Genomic DNA, 22,252 nt, shown 5'->3' with positions numbered 1-22,252 from the left:
AAGGTGACGGCTTCTTGAGTCAGATCGATACTGAAGACGAAACATGGGTTTCGCATATCACGCCCGAATCGAAGTAACAGGGCATGGAATGGAGACGCACACACTCGCCTGTAAAGGTGAAGGCCAAACAGACTCTGTCCCAGCGCAAAATCATAGCGTTGGTGTTTTGGGATAGGCATGGTGTTTTGTTGGTCAACTTCATGCAACAAGGAACCACTATCAATGCAGAAGCATACTGCCAAACCCTGAGAAAGCTACGCAGAGCGATTCAAAACAAAAGATGCAGCATGCTCACAAAGGGAATTGTCCTTCTCCATGACAATGCAAAACCTCACACTGCAGGTCATACCCGCGATTTATTGGACAGTTTTGGCTGGGAAGTTTTAGACCACCCACCCTACAGTCCTGATCTTGCGCAGAGCGATTACCATCTGTTCCTCCACCTCAGACATCACTTCAGTGGCAACCATTACAGTGATGACGACGATGTGAAAACGGCAGTGCTCTTGGTTATCGGAGCAGGTGGCAAGTTTCTATGAAGAGGGTATTTTAAAATTGGTTACGAAGTATGATAAGTGTTTGAACAAACTTGGCAACTATGTCGAAAAATAGTGAAGTATGTACTTTCTGAAAATAAATTTACTTTTTTAAAAATAACCTTTCGTTGTGTACTTATTTTCAAACGGACCTTACTTAAAAAACACGCCTCGTATCAGCATTTAGAGCTATTGCACAGGTGGCAGACTCCCTATCAGTTGTTTACCTAGCTTTTCCTTATACAACCTGTGACAATAAAGTTTGGTGAATGAAGTTAGAACGGTCAATCTGGCAACATTGGCGAGACAGGTTTCGACCACCTGCTCCCAACGTTGTTCAGTTGAGCATCGTGTGTGTGCTGTGCATGACCTGTTTGACACAGTGTGTGTTTAGTGTGTTGATTCTGAACTACGAACAGGAACATGAATGACCAAAAGATCATTGTACAGTTTTGTTTTAAGCTTGGCAAGACACCAAAAGAAACGCATATGATGCTGGTAAGTGTTTATGAAGATCAAACACTGTCCTTGAAGTGTGTGTATGAATGGTTCGCCCGTCTTCGAGGAGGCCGGGGAAGTGTTTCTGACAACCCCCCGTAGCGGAAGACCGGCGACCACCGTCAGTGACGAAAACATTGAGAAGGTGAGGACAATAATCACTAACAATCGGCGATTAACTGTGCGCATGATAGCGAATGAACTGCAGATTAACCGTGAATCCGTGTGACAAATCGTTATCCAGAAGCTAGGGAAGAGGAAAACGTGTTCTCGTCTTGTGCCACATCACTTGGCTGATGATCAGAAGCAGGCATGTTTAGAAGCTTCACAGGATTTTGTCGAAACGGCGGATGCGACACCAAATTTCTTGAACTGTATTGTCACTGAGGATGAAGTCTGGTGTCTCAGGTACGACCCTGAAATGAAACTGCAAAGCATGGAATGGCGTTTTCCGGGATCCCCTCGTCGGAGGAAGGTCAGAGCCGAAAAGTCACACATAAAACAATGCTCATCACCTTTTTCGATAGTCAAGGCATTATCCACAAGGAATTTCTACCTGGGGGAATGACGTTGAATGCTGCACGGTACATTGAAATTTTGACCCGTTTCATGAAATGTCCACGCAGGGTACGACCCCAGTACGCACAACATGGTTCATGGATTTTGGCCATGACAACATTCGCCCACACGCAGCCAATATCGTCAGCCTGTTCATGGCAAAAAGATTGGGGGGAGTACAGCTTGAACATCCCCCATACTCGCCAGATCTCAATCCTACAGACTTCTTCCTATTCCCATGACTCAAACTCGCTTTGAAAGGAAAGAGAAAAGAGATTTGACGATATTCCTAACATCCAACGAAACGTGATGAGGATTTTGAACACCATCCCAAAGGAAGCCATCTTGCAAAGTTTCCAGGACATGTATCGGTGATCTCAGCAGTGCGTAGTTATGGGAGTGGACTATTTCGAAGGACAGGAAGGTTACTGTCGTGCATTGTTCATCTATGTTGATAGTACAGGACTATTCACTAAACTTCGTCACAGGTTGTATGTTTTCAAAGATCTTGGAAATTTATTGAACATTTCCCTTGATAATTTATTCCAGTCCCTTACTCCTCATCCTATAAATCAATATTTGCCCCAATTTGTCCTCTTGAATTCCAACTTCATCTTCATATTATGATCTTTCCTACTTTTAAAAGTTCTGCTCAAGCTTATTCGTCTACTAATGTCTTTCCATGCCATCTCTTCATTGACAGCTCGAAACACTCGTTTACAAAATTTTTACTGTTTACAGGTAACCGGCAAAAGTAATGCAATACAATCGCTCGTAATTTTGTGCTATAAAACTACCGCTGGTGGTGCTAATGCTTTGTTGTTACAAAAGGGAAAAAAGTTGGTGGGGCCTTATGAAAGGGAGATATCCTGAAAAAGTTACTCTGCGTTGTTTAAAGGTCGAATGGACCAATATAAAAATGGGAAATCAAACTGTGTTCCAATCCACAAAGTTCCCAGATGTACTGGTTTGTAGAAGAACAAAACCTGCAATGGAAACAGAAAAAACCTAATAGGAAAATAATATCTGAAAAATCCTAGACGTGATGTGTTTAAAATTTGTACTTACTCTCTCTCAGCCGTGATGACCTTCCTACGAGATTCATTTGAATGGGTGGGGGAAAGTGGCGGAGTTGTGCTAGAAAGCTTGGAGATAGATTAACTTATAGTGTTGATTAGGTGGAAGTTTTAATAAAGTCCTTTTTTCACATGAAACTGGGAAATCCAACACGAATAATGAAACACTACTCCTTCGAAAATCACTCAGAAAAATCAAGCTGCTTTCTTTTGGATCTTTTCCAGTTCTCGTATCAAGTAGTCGTGGTATAGCTCCCACACACAGGAACTATACTCTAACTGGGGTCTTTCCAGAGACTTATACGCCCTCTCCTTTACATCCTTATCCCTAAATACTCTCATAACCATGCAAAGAGATCTATAACCGTTCTTAACAACCGAGCTTGATAGCTGCAGTCGCTTAAGTGTGCCCAGTATCCAGTAATCGGGAGATAGTGGGTTCGAACCCCACTGTCAGCAGCCCTGAAGATGGTTTTCTGTTGTTTCCCATTTTCACACCAGGTAAATGCTGGGGCTGTACCTTAATTAAGGCCATGGTTGTTTCCTTCCCATTCGTAGGCCTTCCCTATCCCATCGTCGCTATAACACCTATCTGTGTCAGTGTGATGTAAAGCGAATAGCAAAACAAACAAAAAAAAGCAGCACCGTTCTTAACAATCTTGTTAATATGATTACCCCAATGAAAATCATTCCTTTCAGCTTATGTAGTCTCTAGCCTATTGTTGTAGTTATTATTGTATAACTGTGTGGCTGTGGTGTCTGTAGTGTGCGAATTTATAAGCAGTCCCAATTTTTTGTTGGTTGCCCTGTTTCCTTAAGCAAAATTTGTTTGCAGACAGGTATTTTTTGTGAGGTTTGTTGATTTATTGCCAATATCATCATTGTTGATGTATGATTTAAGAACTTCAAAATAAAATCCACCACCAGGTTGATTGTTACCACTGTCAAGATAGCAGTTAGACTGTGTATTGAACAGGTAAAGATTGTTGCATCAGTGTGGAAACCCTAGTATCTGGATGATCTGTTGAATCTCCCGTATTTATATGATATGTTGAAATTCCAGTATTGGAATTGTTTAGTTTCCCAATCCTGTCATGGAACAGAACTTCCTTAGCAATGCTACAAAGGTGGGTGATAAGTACTCTGCAGGGATCGTTTGTTGGTCGCTGAGTATGATGGAAAACTTGTTGCAATTCATTTCAAATGTTGAAATAGTTAGAATAGCTCTTGGGTTGCAGATTATGGAGTGCATTTTGCTGACATGGTTCCAGTCAACTTTGGAAATTCGCCACGCTTTATAACTCTGCCACTGGGTAGCCGTGGCCTTTCTAAGAATTTGAAGGCTCACATGTTTTGATGCTATTCTGCAGATTTGAGAAACTTTCTTGTAGAGGCTAATAGAATGTCATTCTCTCTTCACTATTTCCCAAGATACAGTGATGTTCCACACAGGCACTGTACAACCAGTTGTCACGAATAGCGATGTACAATAAATATTAAAAATTTCATTGTTCCGTATTGAAGAATATTACAGTTAAAATTGAAATAATTGATAAAGAGGTTCAACCTATTCAATAAAAAAGAATAAGAAATTAAATAGGTTGAATCTCTTTATCAATTATTTCAATTATATCAATTATTTCTTATTCTTTTGTATTGAATAGGTTGAATCTCTTTATCAATTATTTCAATTTTAACTATAATATTCTTCAATACGGAGCAATGAAAATTTTAACTTTAAATGCATAAGCTAACCAAGCTAAACAAAAAGCCTTCTCTTTAAGCCTTAAGATCAAGATCGCTAAATTAGGAAAAGACATTGAATTCCTAAAACAATGCATTTCCTATAATCTTACCCCTAAATTTCTTCAAAATTGTATCAGAAAAATCCATTCTACTCCTCTCACGTTAAAAACCCAAAGAATAACCAACAAAATTTGGTTAAAAAACGAAAGTTGTTTCTTATACAAGAAAAAATCATTTTTAAACAACAGATTATACGAAACACATCTAGAAATTGCCAATCTTCTCCCGAGTGCACAATGGAACCTTTTCCTAACTCAAGTAGATAATAAATTATTTCATTAATTGTCAATTAAACAACAAACCCTGGAGAAAAAACTCAACATTCTTAAAAACAAATCTTCTTCACATAAATTTCAGTTTAAGAACATGAACACACCCTCCAAAACTGTTGATCAGTTCCATCCTCCCATTGTAAATTTATCTAAAACAACTCCCTGAGTGATGATGAAAACTCAATTCTTTTGAAGGGCCTCAAACACAATTGGCCCAACCTCAACACTTTCAGTGTAGCCCCTAATTTAATTATTGAATCTGAAATACCCATTAACAAAATGCCAACAGATGAACAAGATGAAATCAGATATGAAGTAAAAAGAAAACTCGATAAAAATCTTCCTTAACAATGACAAAAACACTTTTCTTAATAAATATAATAATAATAATAATATAATAATAATAATAATAATAATAATAATAATAATAATAATAATAATAATAATAATTCAATTAATGATAATAAACTCATTTCGGACCTTAAAAAGAAAATGATCATCACCAAATCTGATAAAGGCAACACTACTGTCATAATGGGAAAAACTGACTACTTAGATAAAACCAAATTTTTTTTTTCAGTGACTCTTCTTTTTCTATAGTAAAAAAAGACCCAACCACAAAAATCCAACGCCTATTCAAACAAACTTAAAAAAACACTTCCTTTCTCCTCACAGATCAAGAAAAAACTAAATTAATAAACATGAACCCAGGCCTACCCACTGCCCAGGCCCTCCCAAAAATTCACAAAACTAACATTCCCATCCGTCCAATAATCAGTTACAGACCCAGTCCCTTATACAATACTTTTAAATTCATCCAAACATTTTTACTAAAAAACTATCAATTTTTATCCACCAAATCTATCAAAAACACTTCTGATCTAATCAACAAATTAAAGAACTTTAATATCCAACCAAATTTTTCTCTTCATTCTTTTGACATTGTAAACATGTACCCTAGTATTCCAATTTCCAAATTATTCCCCATATTAAACAACAACCTAAACAAATTCAGTGACCTAAGTAAACTTGAAATTAAGGACTTCATGTCTATTTTAAAATTGGTTCTCAATAATAATTATTTTACCTTTGATAACACCATTTATCAACAAGATGGCTTAGCTATGGGCTCACCAGCTTCAGGTATTCTTGCTGAAATTTACCTTGACTTCTTCGAAAACACAAAATTCAATAATAATAATAATAATAATAATAATAATAATTTCTCTAACATCCTCTTTTGGGCCTGATATGTCGACGACACTTTGGTAATTTTAAATGAAGAATCAACCAACGCAGCCTCTACACTTATTCATCTAAACAACTGACTCTAACATTAAATTCACCCTCGAATCAGAACACAACCATACTCTTTAACTTTCTAGACTTAACTATCACTAGACATCCTTCTTCTTTATCATACAAAATATTCAGAAAACCAACCCAAACAGCACCCACAATACGACAAGATTCTTCGCACCCTCAAGCACATAAACGTGCTACTTATAACAGCTTAATTTTTCGTGCCTTCAACACCCCTATGTCTAAAAAAGATTTAAATAATGAATTGAACACCATCCGTAACAGCGCTAAATTCAATGGCTTTGATAACTCCTTTATAAACCGCATCATCAACAAATTCAAACACCGTCCTAAAACCACTTTATCTAAAGACATAACAAAACCAACTACATTTTCCACTTTCACTTTCACTCAAGATGCTTATAAAATAACTAGTATTTTTAAAAAACACAACATGAAAATTTCTTTTAGACCTAACAATAGAAATTTGGATATTTTACACAACTCTAAATCACTAAATAAATCTAATGCTTTTTCTAAATCTGGAGTGTACAGATTCAAATGTAACAACTGCAACTCCTCCTACATCGGACAAACTGGCCGCAACTTCAATATCAGATACTCCGAACATATCAACGCCATTAAATACAACAGATTCTCCGCCATAGGACAACACATACAAGACTCCAAGCATAATTTCACCAATATTGAAAAAGACATGAAAATACTTAAAATCATTAACAAAGGCCCCCTCTTGAACACTACTGAAAATTGCTTTATTCACCTTGATCAATACTTCAACCCTAATTTCAATTTAAACAACATTTCTGAAAAACCGAACATCCTTTTCGACTTCCTAATTCTTCTTCTCAAAAATTCTAAATTTCAAAACCCCAATTCTATTTTCCATGCCTTACAAAGTTCCTACCCACATTTTCTACCTCCAATAACCCACCCTAAACTACCCCTCCTTCATCTCCCTATCTTATCCTCCCTCAAAACCATTTAACTTCAATTTCTTTTATTCTTCTCTTATTCCACTATTCCTCTTCCTCTATTAATTTATTCTATTTCTTAAAAAAAAATCAATTCCACCTTCATTTCGGTTCTTCTCATTCATACTCAACTCCTGTCCTGCACCGATTTCGACTACTTCAATCATGACCTGAATTTTTTACGTTTTAAAAAATTGCGCACTGTGCATATACGTTTTCATTTGTTTCCGGTATTGCGCTTTTTACTATATGTTTTTTCTTTTCACAATTGTTTTTTTCACGTCAACTGTTCTAAGAATTCTATAGGAGCACAATTACTTATTCAATTATATTGAATTATATTATATTTATCTATATACTTACTTTCCCGCAACGGAAGAAAATTACTGGATCATCAAGCTATTCTCCATTTTACTTTGGTGTTTGAAACCACAGTGCCTGATGTTAAATATATCGCGCTGATCACCGGGAGCTGGCAAGTTACTTCAATAGATCTACTCATCTTCAACTCCTGCACGATTATGGATCTTCGTATGTGTTCGATTATGATATGACTTTGTGCCTGACTGTGTTTAAAAATTAGCTCATTTAACCATTCTCCGCTATTCATAAACATTATAAGACTTTGCCTAACACTGTGTGTGCCATATTGCCGCTCAGAAAATTACGCACTGTTTTCTTTTTACTTCGTCTGAATTTTACAGTGTCTACCACGTTCATTTTTTTTTATATCGCCTCTTTTACTGATCCGGAGTGTACTAGATCTTTTATTTCCTTTTCCTATGCATTGTTTTTCCTGTTTTAATCGGCTGATGATGACCTGGACTAGGGTCGAAACCGGTACCACTTCTACTTATTATTAAATAAGAATGTAATTCACTACATTTCCTATTCTTTTGTATTGAATAGGTTGAATCTCTTTATCAATTATTTCAATTTTAACTGTACAATAAAGAGGCGGTCGTTTATTGTCAATGAATTTTGTATGTGCGTGCGTGTGTGGGGGTGAAAAGAAGCAGTGTGGTTACCGCGGTAGTTGCCAGTGGTATTCATTACTGTTTGGTTGCAAATGCAAGACACATGATTCTGAGGAAATAAACATCGTCTTGGGTTTAGAGAAATATGGTATCACTCCAGAGTTTTCTTCAAATGGTGTCACCTAACCTAACCGTAGGCCTATATGTGTCATGAAAACATATTTGAAACGCTTGTAGAGAAATGAGTTATCCTCGCTAAAAATTTACATGTGAATAGCCTTTACGAAATTAAACTATATGCGAGAAAATATGAACTATCCTCTGAAATCAGTAATGTACTCTGCCATATCTCGAGGTGTATCACATTCTTACTTAATTTCAGTACGTATATAACGTTAAAATTAAGGGATCGTTATCTTCAGCCGTTATTTTTAACGAGTTAACAACTGCAATCGGCCACGTTATTTATGCATTTATTGCGAAAACTGGTTGTCCTCTTTCATTTCGAATTTTCTTTAGAGAACAGTAGTCGTTGGGTATTACTAATCTACTCCAACATCGTGTTCGAATGTTGACGAGAGAGCTCACAAATGCACATAGTGAGGAAACTATACCGTACCAAAGATGGTCGATCGCATTTTGTGGCAAACGTTTCAGGTTCCTTATTCAACAGCGTCACCTATCCTAACTTAACCGTATTATACATATGATGAAAACATGCTAGAGAAATGATAACCTTCTCGCTATAAATTTACATAATAACCTTTCCGTAATTTAACCAGACGTGAGAAATTATAAACTAACCTTTGAAATCAATTATGCACTCTACCATTACTCGAGGTGTATCCCATTTTTACTTAATTGCAGAATTTAGTATTAAAATTAAGTGGTCATTTAGCCAGTCTTTATTTTTAACGAGTTAAGAACTGTTATCGGACACGTTATTCACGCATTTATTACGAAAATACGTTCTCTTTCGTTTCGAATTTTCTTTACGGAACAGCAGTCGACGGGTATTACTAATCGACTCCGACATCGCCTTCGAATGTCGACAAGAGAATTTGCTAGTGGACATAGCGAGGAAACGATGCCGAAGATAATCGATTGCATGCACCATAATCGCTGGGGTGCGTACATATCGGTAACGGGAAAAATCGCTCGTAATAACGGATGCGTCAGTGATAGGGCTCTTGCTGTAACCGAAGGATAATACACAGTTTAATATAGGAATTTTGAAGGGACATCAAAACATTGTCGGTATAACGGGGTTCTCGTTATATGCCGTACTCGCTATAGCGGACTTCTACTATATATCCAGTAGTTTTCCAATTATATGAACTTGACAAACAGACAAACCAACAGACACCAAACCTTAAAAATAAAAAATAAAAAAAATAAAAAATGCAGATGGTTATTATTACACCTGAAACGGATAATTTAGACTAGAAGACTATTGAAATATTTTAAGTAAACTTGATACTTAGCATCCACCTGTCCAAAGGTAGGTTTAAGGTCCATACCATTTTAAATTTCCAGAATTAACTGGGTGTGACATGCACCAAGTGTTCCATGGGACTTGGACTATAAATCCAATATTTCAAAAGCATCTCCGTTACTATCCCTCGTACGATAAATATGAATATGCCATGAAATAATTGAAATAACATATTCTTAAACTTTTGTTATGTTCAGTCTTTTGATAAGCCTAATTTAACAAATACCTATATATTGCCACAAAATATACAAGACCATCCTGAATGGAAATATGCCAACCTTACTGGAAATCTATTTAAAACTTTTTTCTCAAGTGCATCTTTTCAATAGGAGGATTAATAAGGGAGATATCATTAACAGACAGTTTCAATGTCCAAGTCCCAGAATGCATGAAAATTTTGCCAAAATATTCAGTGTACATACACACGGTCATTATAATTTTATTTATATTGATTACTGTATTTATTAATTAATTGATTGATTAGTGAATTAATGATGGCTTCTTTCAAGAGGCAACATTTGAGCGTCTGACTCTCTGTTATCCTTGCCAAGTTTTACAACTGTTATGACAGATGCATCAACTTATAATCTAACAGAGTTGCATTATACTAACAATCACACTCTTACATGTATAAAGGAATTTAAATAGAAGGCTATACTCTTCATTAACCAATATGAATATGAATACACACATAATAATTATACTTATTACACAACTATGAACTAGGTCTATAAGCCTAAGAGAAACACTCATAATCCTTCGTCATTCACATGTTCAGCTGTACAGTACACATGTCAGTCTGTAGGTTTCAACAGGTAATCTCAGGAGGATCTTTTTAATTTAGCTAGTGAATCGCTGTCTCTTGACACTGACTGGTAAGGAATTCCAAATTCTGGAACCGGTCACAATAAAAGAATTGTTATGCATAGATGAATGGTGAAGAGGAATAGCAACAAATGTTTACAGTTATGAAAAGAGGAGAGAAAATGAAAACTAGAGGAAATATACTGAGGTGAGTTGCTATTCGGGACTTTGTGTATTAATAGAAGTGTGTGATATTTATGTCTTTTATCAGGTTTTGGCCACTGGCATTCTTGATAGCGCAAGTTAAAAATGAATCTGAGGCAGCAGTTCAAAGCTTGCTGCAGTTTCATTGTTTGTTTGTTAGTTGTGTCAACAAGTATTATGTCACCATAGTTGAGGATAAGAAGGATCAAAATCTGGGATAGTCTTCGTGGCATGCCTGGTGTTAAGATGTTTCTTTTCACTGGATGAAGAGTTCAAAGAGTTTCATTCATCTTTCAATTATTGCACTCTGATTCACCTTCCTCATCTTTCCTGTAATTACACATTCATTCATAGTCACACCAAGAGTTCCCAAGGTTGTATGGTAACGAATGATTTTATCATTTATTAGCAGAGGTGGAATAAGCATAGGAGCTTCTGAGAGCCAACAATGATGCTGTTTTTGGTGGGTTTATGAGAAACTTGTTTTGATTGTGCGTATTTGCTTAATTGTTTCAATTCACCATTTATTTTTTGAGTGTATCTGATAATTTGCTTATTTTACAGTGGCTATATATTTGAATGGCATGTGCGTGAAAGAGGTGACTGTAGGATTTTAATGTAAATGAGATTACATTGATGTACAATAAAATATGTTATGGTCTCAAAACACTATGCTGAGTGGTGCCTACTTTTCTAGGTCAGCATTCTGAACCATTGTCATGAGTTGTTATCCGCTGCCAAGGATCATTCAAATAAGGTGTGAAAAACTTGTGCATCATATTAGACTTGTGAGTCTAATAGTCAAGATTCCATTTTTGTAACTAATTGTTGCAAATTTATTGTGTCCAAAGCGCCCCTGAGATACAACAGCATTAGGATGGTCACTTGTCCTGGTTTCATAGTGAGTCTGACTTCTTCTGTCACTTTAAGGGGGAGCATTTGCAGTACTGTACCTTGTGTTAAAGCCTGAGCATAAGGGGTCAAAGAAAGACTGGCTATTACAGTACTTGCTCATACTCAAGTCGTTCTAAATCCCTGACCCTTTATAAAAAAATGGGGCTAAGGGGTGGATGCACATATACACAAGTCATTCTAAGGCTTTAGAAAATGCTGTGGGAATGGAGATAAAGCGATGTTCAGAAGCTAGTTTAGAATCCAGTTCCTTGGATGCTGGAATAACATTTGCGCATTTCCAGAGAGATCGAAAGGTACCGATTTTAAGACAGTTGGTTGGCGTGGACCAATAATACAATTATCAACAAATAACTGCCGTCATTGTTGCCATTCAAATGCACCGTGTACTCAGCGACACCCACTGAGTCAATTTAAGATATTACTAAAATTTATTACGATCAACCTATTCAATACAATTTTAGTAATATCTTAAATTGACGTACATTTCAATACGGACCAAATATGAAATTTGTAACATGTAACCCACTGAGTCTCCGTCCACGCCAACCAAATTCACCGCACTGAACCCGGGACTTCAACCAGACAACTTTCAGTTTGACTACGCCTACAGAACCTCATTTGACATTCTAAAAATAAAAAATAAACTATGGAATATTTTTCCCTGCCCCCTGTGATTATAAACTAAGGTTGGACCGCTCTGCATATTACTGATGTGTTAATGCTGCAATCGTCATCCAACGACTAAAACAACGGGACGCACTTGATGCTAGACATCTTTACACCCTTTCTCACCAAGCTGCTCTCTTGTAAATATGTATATAAGCTGTAATTTCTCAACTGTTCAATTGGATATTGTAAATTTACTGTATAGTTACCCTGTCAACCTGTAATCATTCAACCAACGGCAGTAATTAATGCTACGAACATTGACGCCAGATACTTTATATCCATTCTCCCCTGACTGTTTAAATGTAAATATTTGTATAAACTTTATAATTTCCTATGATTTTCTAATGAGTGCGTGAATTATTCTTCGGAACACCACTGCTGGACTCTGCTAAAATACGCAGTGATTTTACGCTTTGCTGCCGACTACTATGTCTATAAACTTATATTGTTTAACTGTATCACCTGTGAACAAGTTTTTCTTGGTTGCTTAATTTTCCCATTGTAATGTATCTTAATGTTTATAATTTAATTACTAATCAGGTACCTGATTTTTGCCTTGAGGAGGAAATTTGACTGATGATGCCCTCAATGAAGGGCGAAACATGTCTCAAATGGAATTAATAATAAATTCCTAAATGTTTAAATATTATATGTATTGAATAGGTGACACAATAAACCCTTTAGCATCCTACATAAAGAGACAGCCTCCGAGCCGTTGGAATTAACCAAGGAAATTTAAAATCCTCGACCCAATCGAAACCCCTTGAACCAAAGGCCAACACGTGCTAACCATATAGCTCATACTAAACATAACGGTATCAGAATATTGCAACCATGATATAGGCTTACGAGGTGGAAATAAGAAGCTTGACTTTTACGCCCTTTCGTTTCACTTTTCTTTACACATTTTGTAATAATTGAAATCCTTTCAGTTCAGTTCTCTTACTGCAAATTAAAGATACACGTGGATGTTACGGCGATAACCTGTATTTAGGAAAAGATTCCATAGACCCTTTGTGAACGATAGGTTATATACCCAACATGGCGCGGCTCTCGCAACTCAGCTCAGACGATGTCACAGAGGTTAGAAATTCAACGCGGCACGTTTCGAATTATGTCACAGGGCTTTTGCGAAGCTGCCAAGTTAGGAACTAGTTACAAGACTAGGCTATGAGAAAAGATTATTGGTCTGGCTTGGTTAGGTCCGGTTTGTAACTAGACTATTGGGCAGAGAGCAACAAAGTAGTCAACAGGCCTCTAGCATCCCACACACTCCACAAGGTACGACGCGATTAATCACTCTGTGAGTAATTGAAACGAATCTGGCGCACTGCACGATTTTCTCTTAATTTTTGAACGAAGTTGGCAGCCCTAAACAGCCTATACCAAAACAGAAAATGTTGGCAAATTTGAGTGTTACGCTGTCTACGTTTTAATTCTTGTAAATAAGAATACTTCTAGGGGTCGGTTAGTGGGTCGAGGAAAAGCGTTGGCACCAGGAAGCTCGTAGTGAGGTTACGCATGAATAACCTTTGCACAGCACTCCAGCCTACAAGATCCTTGTTCAAGACTAGCAACTCTGATCGCTCGTACATTCTTGCGTAACAGGTTGCCGCTATTATATGCTAAGCTTATTGAGCAGTCCCTCTTAAAAAAAAAAAAAAAAAAAAAAAAGCGTCTTTTTTCTTACGTACAATCAATCAATGTGGGATAATTGTGACGAAGACAAATAATTTTTTGACGATCGATGTTATAAAATGATAGTTTGAGAAACGATAGATGCGGGGAAATTTAACATTGGTTTATATGGAACATTTTTGAGACCGAATAAATTCAATGATGAATGCGGGAAAACGACAGTTCTGGGAAAGATGCATCAAGGTTCTACTGTATTTGACTTGTATTAGTATTGTTTATAATCCTCCCTTGCCGTCCTTTTTCATTATGTCTCAAGATTGTTATGCATGCGCGTGTTAAAAGTTTTCCGCTTAAGGATCATCCAGATTTCTCTTTTCGAAAGTTGGCAGGTATGGAAATATATAGGGGTGTTCTCTACACGTACGCATTGGATTTTATTGAGTAAAATACTTTCTTCACTTGGTTGCTACAGACATCTTGGAAAGTAAAACGTGGACAGTTAGCTGGGGTGAATGATCGGTATGCATTTACATCTGGTTGATTAAGTGGGTTAGCTGGTATTGTATCTTCTGAAAAATATCTAGTACGCTCATCAGGGAACAGTTTGTTCTCTCTATTACTGCTTACCTTTAACAATACCTAGTGAATGAAGATGGTTCCAAGCATTACTTGTGTTTAATTTTCTTAAAAGAGGGTGTAAATATTTACATTTCTGATCCCATAGGAGTCATAAGATTATGTTCCTAAATGGTAATTTTCGAAATCACATTCATTGCAAATTCTCTTGTACCATTGGGAACGTGGCACAGTGAGTCATCACAGTTTTAATTTCCTCATTTATTCACAGGTAGGAATGGCGACTAACATACACAATGTCATAATTGATGATTTTCATTTCTGTGCTGATATGGACAATACCTAAAATAAATTGGGAAATGTATAGGTAGACAGTGCACCACTAACAACATCAGCAGACACAGCACAAGGACGAGAGGAAAATTTCAATATTGGACAAAGATGTTTTCCCACAGCACCACCCTACATTATTACATGTTTTGGCTCATACTGTAAGTTATAATATAGTGCAACTCATTCGTAAACAAAGAAATATTCACCTCTAATTTGATCCTTTAAAGTGTGGTTCTCAATGTTTTTTTATATGTAAATCGAACTTAGTTGGTGAATATCACTCAAAAGCTTCACGTTGTCATTCATAACAAGGATATATTGAACTTCTAATGTGTCATGTATTAATTTTAATTTTAATTATGTCATTCCAAGATAGGTTATAGGCATTATCTTATTTTTTTTTTTCAAAACTGTCTCTCTTAGTTTTCACAACTAGGTGCACTTAAATTTCTGTTCTTATGTCTGCCTTCTGCTAGCTTACGTATTAATTCACTTCAAGCTTCCTCTTTCTCTAGAGCAGAAGTTCTCTTTCCTCTAAATTTCAGCTCTATTATTGTGCTCATCAATGCATATTAGTTGAACGTACTGGACAGATTGGTTACGCATGATGGATGTGAATTGAAAGCAACATTTCTGTCATGCTCGTTGAGGAACATCCTTCATGGATTGTTATTAAGTGATTGTGGTCCACAGATGAAATAATAGTACTAGAGGACATTTTATTGTGGGCTGTATGATCATTATTTCTTCAGTTGAAGTGTTTCTGTATGTTAGGAATTACGTACATTTCTTGCAGAATTCACTGTTCCATTTTTATAACAATTTCAATGCTTTATCTGTACATGCATGCACACTACATATTCTGTGGTGGTATAAGGAGACCCTATATTAACCCTGTACAAATTCAGTGACGGAACTTTTTAAACAGACTGTTTAGATTTTATGGCTCTCATTTCAAGTGTCCTATTGAACTGTTTTGATAGCTCTGGCTGGACCACGACCAATGGAAGAGGACTTCAACAAGCGACATACTATGTCACATCCGCCCGACCATATTCCTGATATAGACGATAAGCCTAAGCCTGTACGTGATCTTAAGAAGAAGGAAGAGAAGATCAAAGACAAGGTAATAATAACAATTATGATAGGTAGGATTTTGTTAAAAAGAGAAGTTGAAAGATGTATGAAAGTAATAGTAATAACAACAACATTATATTTACTCGTGTAGTATATCTCGCCATTGCATATCATGCATCCTAATTTTTTATATGGAATTGAGGGAGAAAATAATCCCTGCTTATGTCTTGCATTGGTTTTTCTTCATTTGTCAAAGTACGACGAGGTACACACTGCAGAATGCATGCCTGCTCTCGGCTAAAAATTGAACTGTCTCCCATAATCCTCCCTTATCTGACATTGTAACAACTCTCTCTCCCCTTGTTCGGTGAAGGCAGGTAGGTAATTACGGATCATAGGTTATTCTCTAGCCTAATGAACTAAATGGAACGTGGTTGTTAAACTGCCTTCAATTTAAGTATACCAATTTACGGCATGTGTGACACATAAAGTATGTGGTGGTGCTGATTATTATTTTAAGAGGAAGTGTAGTTGGGCAACCATCCTCTATCAACACTAATCAGAGGGAAGTCTCCGAAAACCGTAAAAGAGTAGTTAGGGGGACATTAAGCAATTAACATTATTATTATTATTATTATTATTATTATTATTATTATTATTATTATTATTATTATTATTATTATTATTATTATTATTAATCAGAGGGAAGATCGAAGAGGTCCGACACGAGGGTCCACCTTTTCAGTACAGTATATCAAGTACATGATATTAAATCATTCTTGGGACTTGTTTCAGCCACTTAGTGGCCATCTTCAGCCAAATAAAAATTAAACAGATAATGTGATAACTAAAACATATGTACACCAGACAAAGACAATGTTGCAGGAATAATTGTAACATTAAAATACATCTAATATGTGATAACTAAAACATATGTATACCAGACAAAGACAATGTTGCAGGAATAATTGTAACATTAAAATACATCTAATATGTGATAACTAAAACATATGTATACCAGACAAAGACAATGTTGCAGGAATGATTGTAACATTAAAATACATCTAATTAAAAAAATTATGGTTATGATCTTCTTGTCATAATATGATGTCGTTGACTTAGGACCTCAGGCAAAGAAGTAAATCTGGAAATGATAGCCAGAATTAGGAATGAATAAACATACAGAAAAGAAATTAAAGAAGAGAAAAATTATTTATGAGGCTCACCTCTAATCTCTGATGTAGAAAAAGCACTGACCTGCTGGAGGAAGAAGGCAGGCCAGGTAAACAAAGGAGTGGATAGAGAACAAGCACTGACTTGTTGTAGGAAGCAGGCAATGAAAACAAAGGAGGAGGGGGGGATAAAGAACAGAAGGGGTGTCTAAGGTGGGGCTGAAGGATGCGGAAAGAAAGACTGCTGCTGAAAGGGGAATTTAAAGAGATTATAAAAGAAAGACTTCTTTTTGTCTGAGACATGGTTACTGAAGATAGGAATTAAAAGGTGAAATAAAATGTTTGATTTCTCTGAAATTTCATTTAGATTGAAGTTAGGATTGAAAAACTGTTCCAGATGGATAAAACAATTTTCCGTAATATTGAGCAGGGGGCCTTTTTGTATAACTTTGAGAATTTTCATGTCTTGGTTGATATTAGTGAACTTATGGTTAGTATCACCCATGTGCTGTCCCATGGCTGAAAATCTGTTATATTTCAGGGCGTTAACATGCTCTTAAGTATCTTGTATGGAAGCTCCTACCTGTTTGGTCGACATAAGATGCGTTAAAATTTTTACAATTTAGTGTATAAACACCTGAGTTGGTTATTGCTGTGATGAATAAAATTGGTATGTAAAATGTTTGTGTTTCTGTTAAAACTTTTGAAGGCTATTTTGTTGTCATGCATTTTAAATATGTTTGTGGTTTGGTAGATTGTTTATTATTAAATATAAAAGTAGATAAAAAATTGTTTCGAGTTTTTCCTTTTGTTAAGGTGGCTGAAGGTTGGTGTTTATGTTTATTAATGGTTTTCTTTACAAAGGAGCTGTTGTAACCGTTAAATTTAGCTCTACTGGGAATGGTGTTTAATTAGTTTTTAAGTTCTTTTTTAGACAGCGGGGTGCTAAAAGCGCGGTGTACCATTTATGGTATGCTGAACATTTATGGGTATGTGGGTGTATAGAATCTTGATGGATTGTGTTAGTGATTCATTGAGTTACAAGATTTTTAGAAAACCAACACAAACCACTTAGAAAGCCTAGGTACATTGTAAAGTGGTTGGTGATATTGCTGCAGGCTCTGGCGGGCAGACCATACACCCGCCTGCACTCTTCCTTCCCCTGACAGCCCATATCGTCTTTCCAGGCTCCTCCCGCATCCCGCACACTTGCTAAACTCTAGGAACCTACTGAGGGCTCGCCTGTCAGAGCCCGATCATCTCAAGAATAAAGAGAAAACATTGTGCTTGCTGAACGTCTGCCACGGTATCCTTTGCCATATCTCTGAAAAGAGAAAAGCGAAATGTTTAGAGCCAAAATAGTATAGATAACATTGTATAAGCACACCATGATAAATTAGTCTTTGCTACATTTGTACATCTTTTTACGTAATCAGTTACAAAGTGAAATTATGTTTAGTGTTTTTGAAAAGACGGCGGCACAGTGCGGCGCCCAAAAGCCCTTCATGCACCAACCACCACTGGAATGGTCATGAAGGGCAGGAAAATAGGACTCCCTAGGCCTTGCAAACCTAATACTGTTAGGGTTGGGAAAGAGCTAGAGTTGACCAAGGGGGGCCAGTTGGGGAAGATGAAGGTGAGGAGATGGACACAATTAAGTGGAGGCAATGCCAGCCTTAGCTGGGGCACCCATGGTCACCAACCCATGCTCCGTAGATCACAGCCCCTGGATCCCCTTCAAGTCTTCATTTATGACAGGCAGGAAATACCCTGGGTGTATTCTACCACCGCCACCCACAAGTGGAAGATGTAAGCTCTAATTCAGTGTATTGCGATACTGTAATTTGCCTTCCAGCATGACTTCGTTCAATCAGTCAATCAATCAGTCACTACTGATCTGCATTTAGGGCAGTTGCCCAGGTGGCAGATTCCCTATCTGTTGTTTTCCTAGCCTTTTCTTAAATTATTGCAAAGAAATTGGAAATTTATTGAACATCTCCCTTGGTAAGTTATTCCAATCACTAACTCCCCTTCCTATAAACGAATTTTTGCCCCAATTTGTCCTCTTGAATTCCAACTTTATCTTCATATTGTGATCTTTCCTACTTTTAAAGACACCATCCAAACTTATTCGTCTACTGATGTCCTCCCATGCCATCTCTCCACTGACAGCTCAGAACATACCACTTAGTCGAGCAGCTCGTCTCCTTTCTCCCAAGTCTTCCCAGCCCAAACTTTGCAACATTTTCATAATGCTACTCTTTTGTCGGAAATCGCCCAGAACAAATCGAGCTGCTTTTCTTTGGATTTTTTCCAGTTCCTGAATCAAGTAATCCTAGTAAGGGTCCCATACACTGGAACCATACTCTAGTTGGGGTATCACCAGAGACAAATATGCTCTCTCCTTTACATCCTTACTACAACCCCTAAATACTCTCATAACCATGTGCAGAGATTAGTACCCTTTATTTACAATCATATTTATGTGATTACCCCAATGAAGATCTTTCCTTATATTAACACCTAGGTATTTACAATGATCCCCAAAGGGGACTTTCACCCCATCAATACAGTAATTAAAACAGAGGACTTTTCCTATTTGTGAAAATCACAACCTGACTTTTATCCCCGTTTATCATCATATCATTGCTTACTGTCCATCTCACAACATTATCGAGGTCATTTTGCAGTTGCTCACAATCTTGTAAATTATTTATTACTCTGTACAGAATAACTTCATCTGTGAAAAGCCTTATCTCTGATTCCACTTCTTTACACATATCATTGATATATGTAAGAAAACATAAAGGTCCAATAATACTGTCTTGAGGAAATCCCCTCTTAATTTTTACAGGGCGAGTTACAGAGAAGTGTTCTAGTTTATGGCAAATTTTAAAATACAAATGATTCAGTTTGCCAAGAAAGACCATAATCGTGCCACAGACTGAGAATTTAACGTAACTGTGTTAATATTCAATAAACAGTTTCAGGGCTTAGACAAGGTTAGGCCTATTCCACCAGACTTCCATGAGGTACTTCAAGCGATTAATTGGCTCAAGAATTATAAAGCTGCAGGAGAAATCAAGCGGTTGCAGAGCTATGGAAGAATGCAAATAACCAAACACTTCAAAACCTACACAAACACATCATAGACATATGGAACTCTGAAAAACTGCCTCCAGAATGGAATACAGCTATAATTCATCCAATACACAAAAACGGGGATAGACTGGATCCAAATAATTACAGAGGGATCTCTCTACTAGAATTATCCTGTCTAGAATTATCCTATTACAAACTATCCACTTCATTGCCATATCGATAATGTACTCAAAACAATATATGAAAAATGTTTCCACCTAATCAATACCTTTCTTTTTATTTAGCCTTTGGCTACTTATAAAAACATTAATTATATCAGGACATGTTTCGATCGCTTTGCGATCATCATCATCATCAGCTGCTTACATAAAAGCTTAGATAAAAACAGCATACAACAATTACATAGTTGACATTAAAAAACTGGTGTTAGTAAGGGACGTATGGCTTGGAGGGGGGGGGGTTGAAAGGCTGCCGACAGTGGGGTTCGAACCCACTATCTCCCGAATACTGATACTGGCCACACTTAAGCGACTACAGCTATCGAGCTCGGTATTAATACAATTAATTAGTAGCCTATACACACGGTGGTCGGAAACAACGTGAACTGGGTATATTTGCGATAGAGAATTGGTCATACTGGTAAATAATTTGAAAAAATTAATTTGATCCCATTTTCATACCAGGCAAATGCTAGGGCTGTCCCTTAATCGAGGTCACGGCTGCTTCCTTCCCAGTCCTAGCCGTTTTCTCTCCCATCGTCACCATAAGACCTATCTGTGTCGGTGCAACATAAAGCCAATAGCAAAAAAAAAAAAAAAAAAAATGTGTTAATGATGATGATCATGATAATGAGATTAGGTTAATGATAGTGATTGTTGCGAACGACGAAACAACATATCGGATGCACACAACAAGGTTAATTTCCATAGGTGCACAAATACAATTTTGAAACAAGTCAGATGGAGGACCAGACTGCCCTAAATGAGCAGACACAACACATCACTCAGAGGTGATTCAAATATTTATTACACATGAATAAACACTGATCATTTACACATATGCACAACAAAATGTAGAGATACACCAAAATGTGTGTACTTCTGCCGGTCGCCATATTCAGTCTGTCTATATAAATGGACGCAGCAGCACATTGCCAACTGTGACAAATGACGAATGAAATGCAGCAGGCGAGTTGCCAACACAAAAGTCGCAACATACTCCCCACTTTGAGGGATCTCAACACTCAAAATCAAAGTCAAGTGTCTTATGCACAATCACAGAGAAATGAATTTAAAAATACTTCAGATACAACATATACAAATATACAGCTTATACAAAATCTTTGGGCAATGGGCACAATTTTACTATGGCATGGCGCAAGAGACCAGTTTTTGTCTTTACAGTGACCACACGAGTAATATTATCACAACCAGGATGGAGCTCCTGAATTATACCAGTCTTCTAAACCGGCCACCTCTGCCAAAAAACACAGCTGTTGCACCAAATTCCATTTAGTTAGACAGGAGTGCGAGCTGTTGTACATGTCCGGAGAGGGGACAGAGGTCAGTTCTATAAAATGTCCAGGTGTCCAATGGCATTGATCATTGGGGTCGTCAGTCATTGAACAAAGAAGTCTCGAGTTCAACACAGACTCAATTTGATACAGAAGAGTACTCAGCTCTTCAAAATTAAGAATGCATTTTCCTATGGTCTGCTTCAAAAGTGACTTTGCAGACTTTATTCTAGCCTCCCAAAGTCCACCAAAATGAGGACTGGAGGGTGGAATAAACTTCCAGTTCATATTCAAATTAGATGAATATTCTTCTATTTCAGTACATCCTTAATAAATCTTAATAACTCATCGTTGGCTCCAACAAAATTTGTGCCATTATCACTCAAGATGAGATATGGAAATCCTCTACACGCCGTAAATCTTCTAAATGCGGCGAGAAAGTCCTGAGTTGTTAGACTCTTCTCTTTTTCAAGATTTATTGCCTGATTATATTTCAACTGAGAATTCATGAGTCGATCACCAACTCTCAACAACCCGTAATCTTCCAGGAACGGATTCAGAGTTTTTAATGAGCTCGAAGACTTCAAGTCATGAAGTTCCTTCCCATATTCACTAGCTTGCATCAGACTTATTATTTTCATTTCACTAATCCTCAATGTTTCAGGTGTAAATGGACCAATGAAACGAGCATCCTTAGTGGAGCGGACATTGGTAATTAATCTCAGAACATAGCT

The 22,252-nt window shown here is 37.0% G+C and overlaps 1 protein-coding gene across 3 annotated transcripts in view; it reads left to right on the top strand.

Moving 5' to 3' along the window:
* Positions 1–22,252, top strand: part of LOC136866395 (uncharacterized) — a 434,395-nt gene that overhangs the window by 282,793 nt on the left and 129,350 nt on the right. For all 3 annotated transcript variants that reach the window (XM_067143316.2, XM_067143315.2, XM_067143314.2), the window contains exon 10: positions 15,638–15,780. In XM_067143316.2, coding sequence (XP_066999417.2) covers positions 15,638–15,780 — 143 coding nt within the window. The remainder of the gene's footprint in view (positions 1–15,637; positions 15,781–22,252) is intronic.

Source organism: Anabrus simplex, chromosome 3, assembly GCF_040414725.1.
Source record: "Anabrus simplex isolate iqAnaSimp1 chromosome 3, ASM4041472v1, whole genome shotgun sequence".
Taxonomy (NCBI): Eukaryota; Metazoa; Arthropoda; class Insecta; order Orthoptera; family Tettigoniidae; genus Anabrus; species Anabrus simplex.
This window is presented reverse-complemented; position numbering and strand designations above follow the sequence as displayed.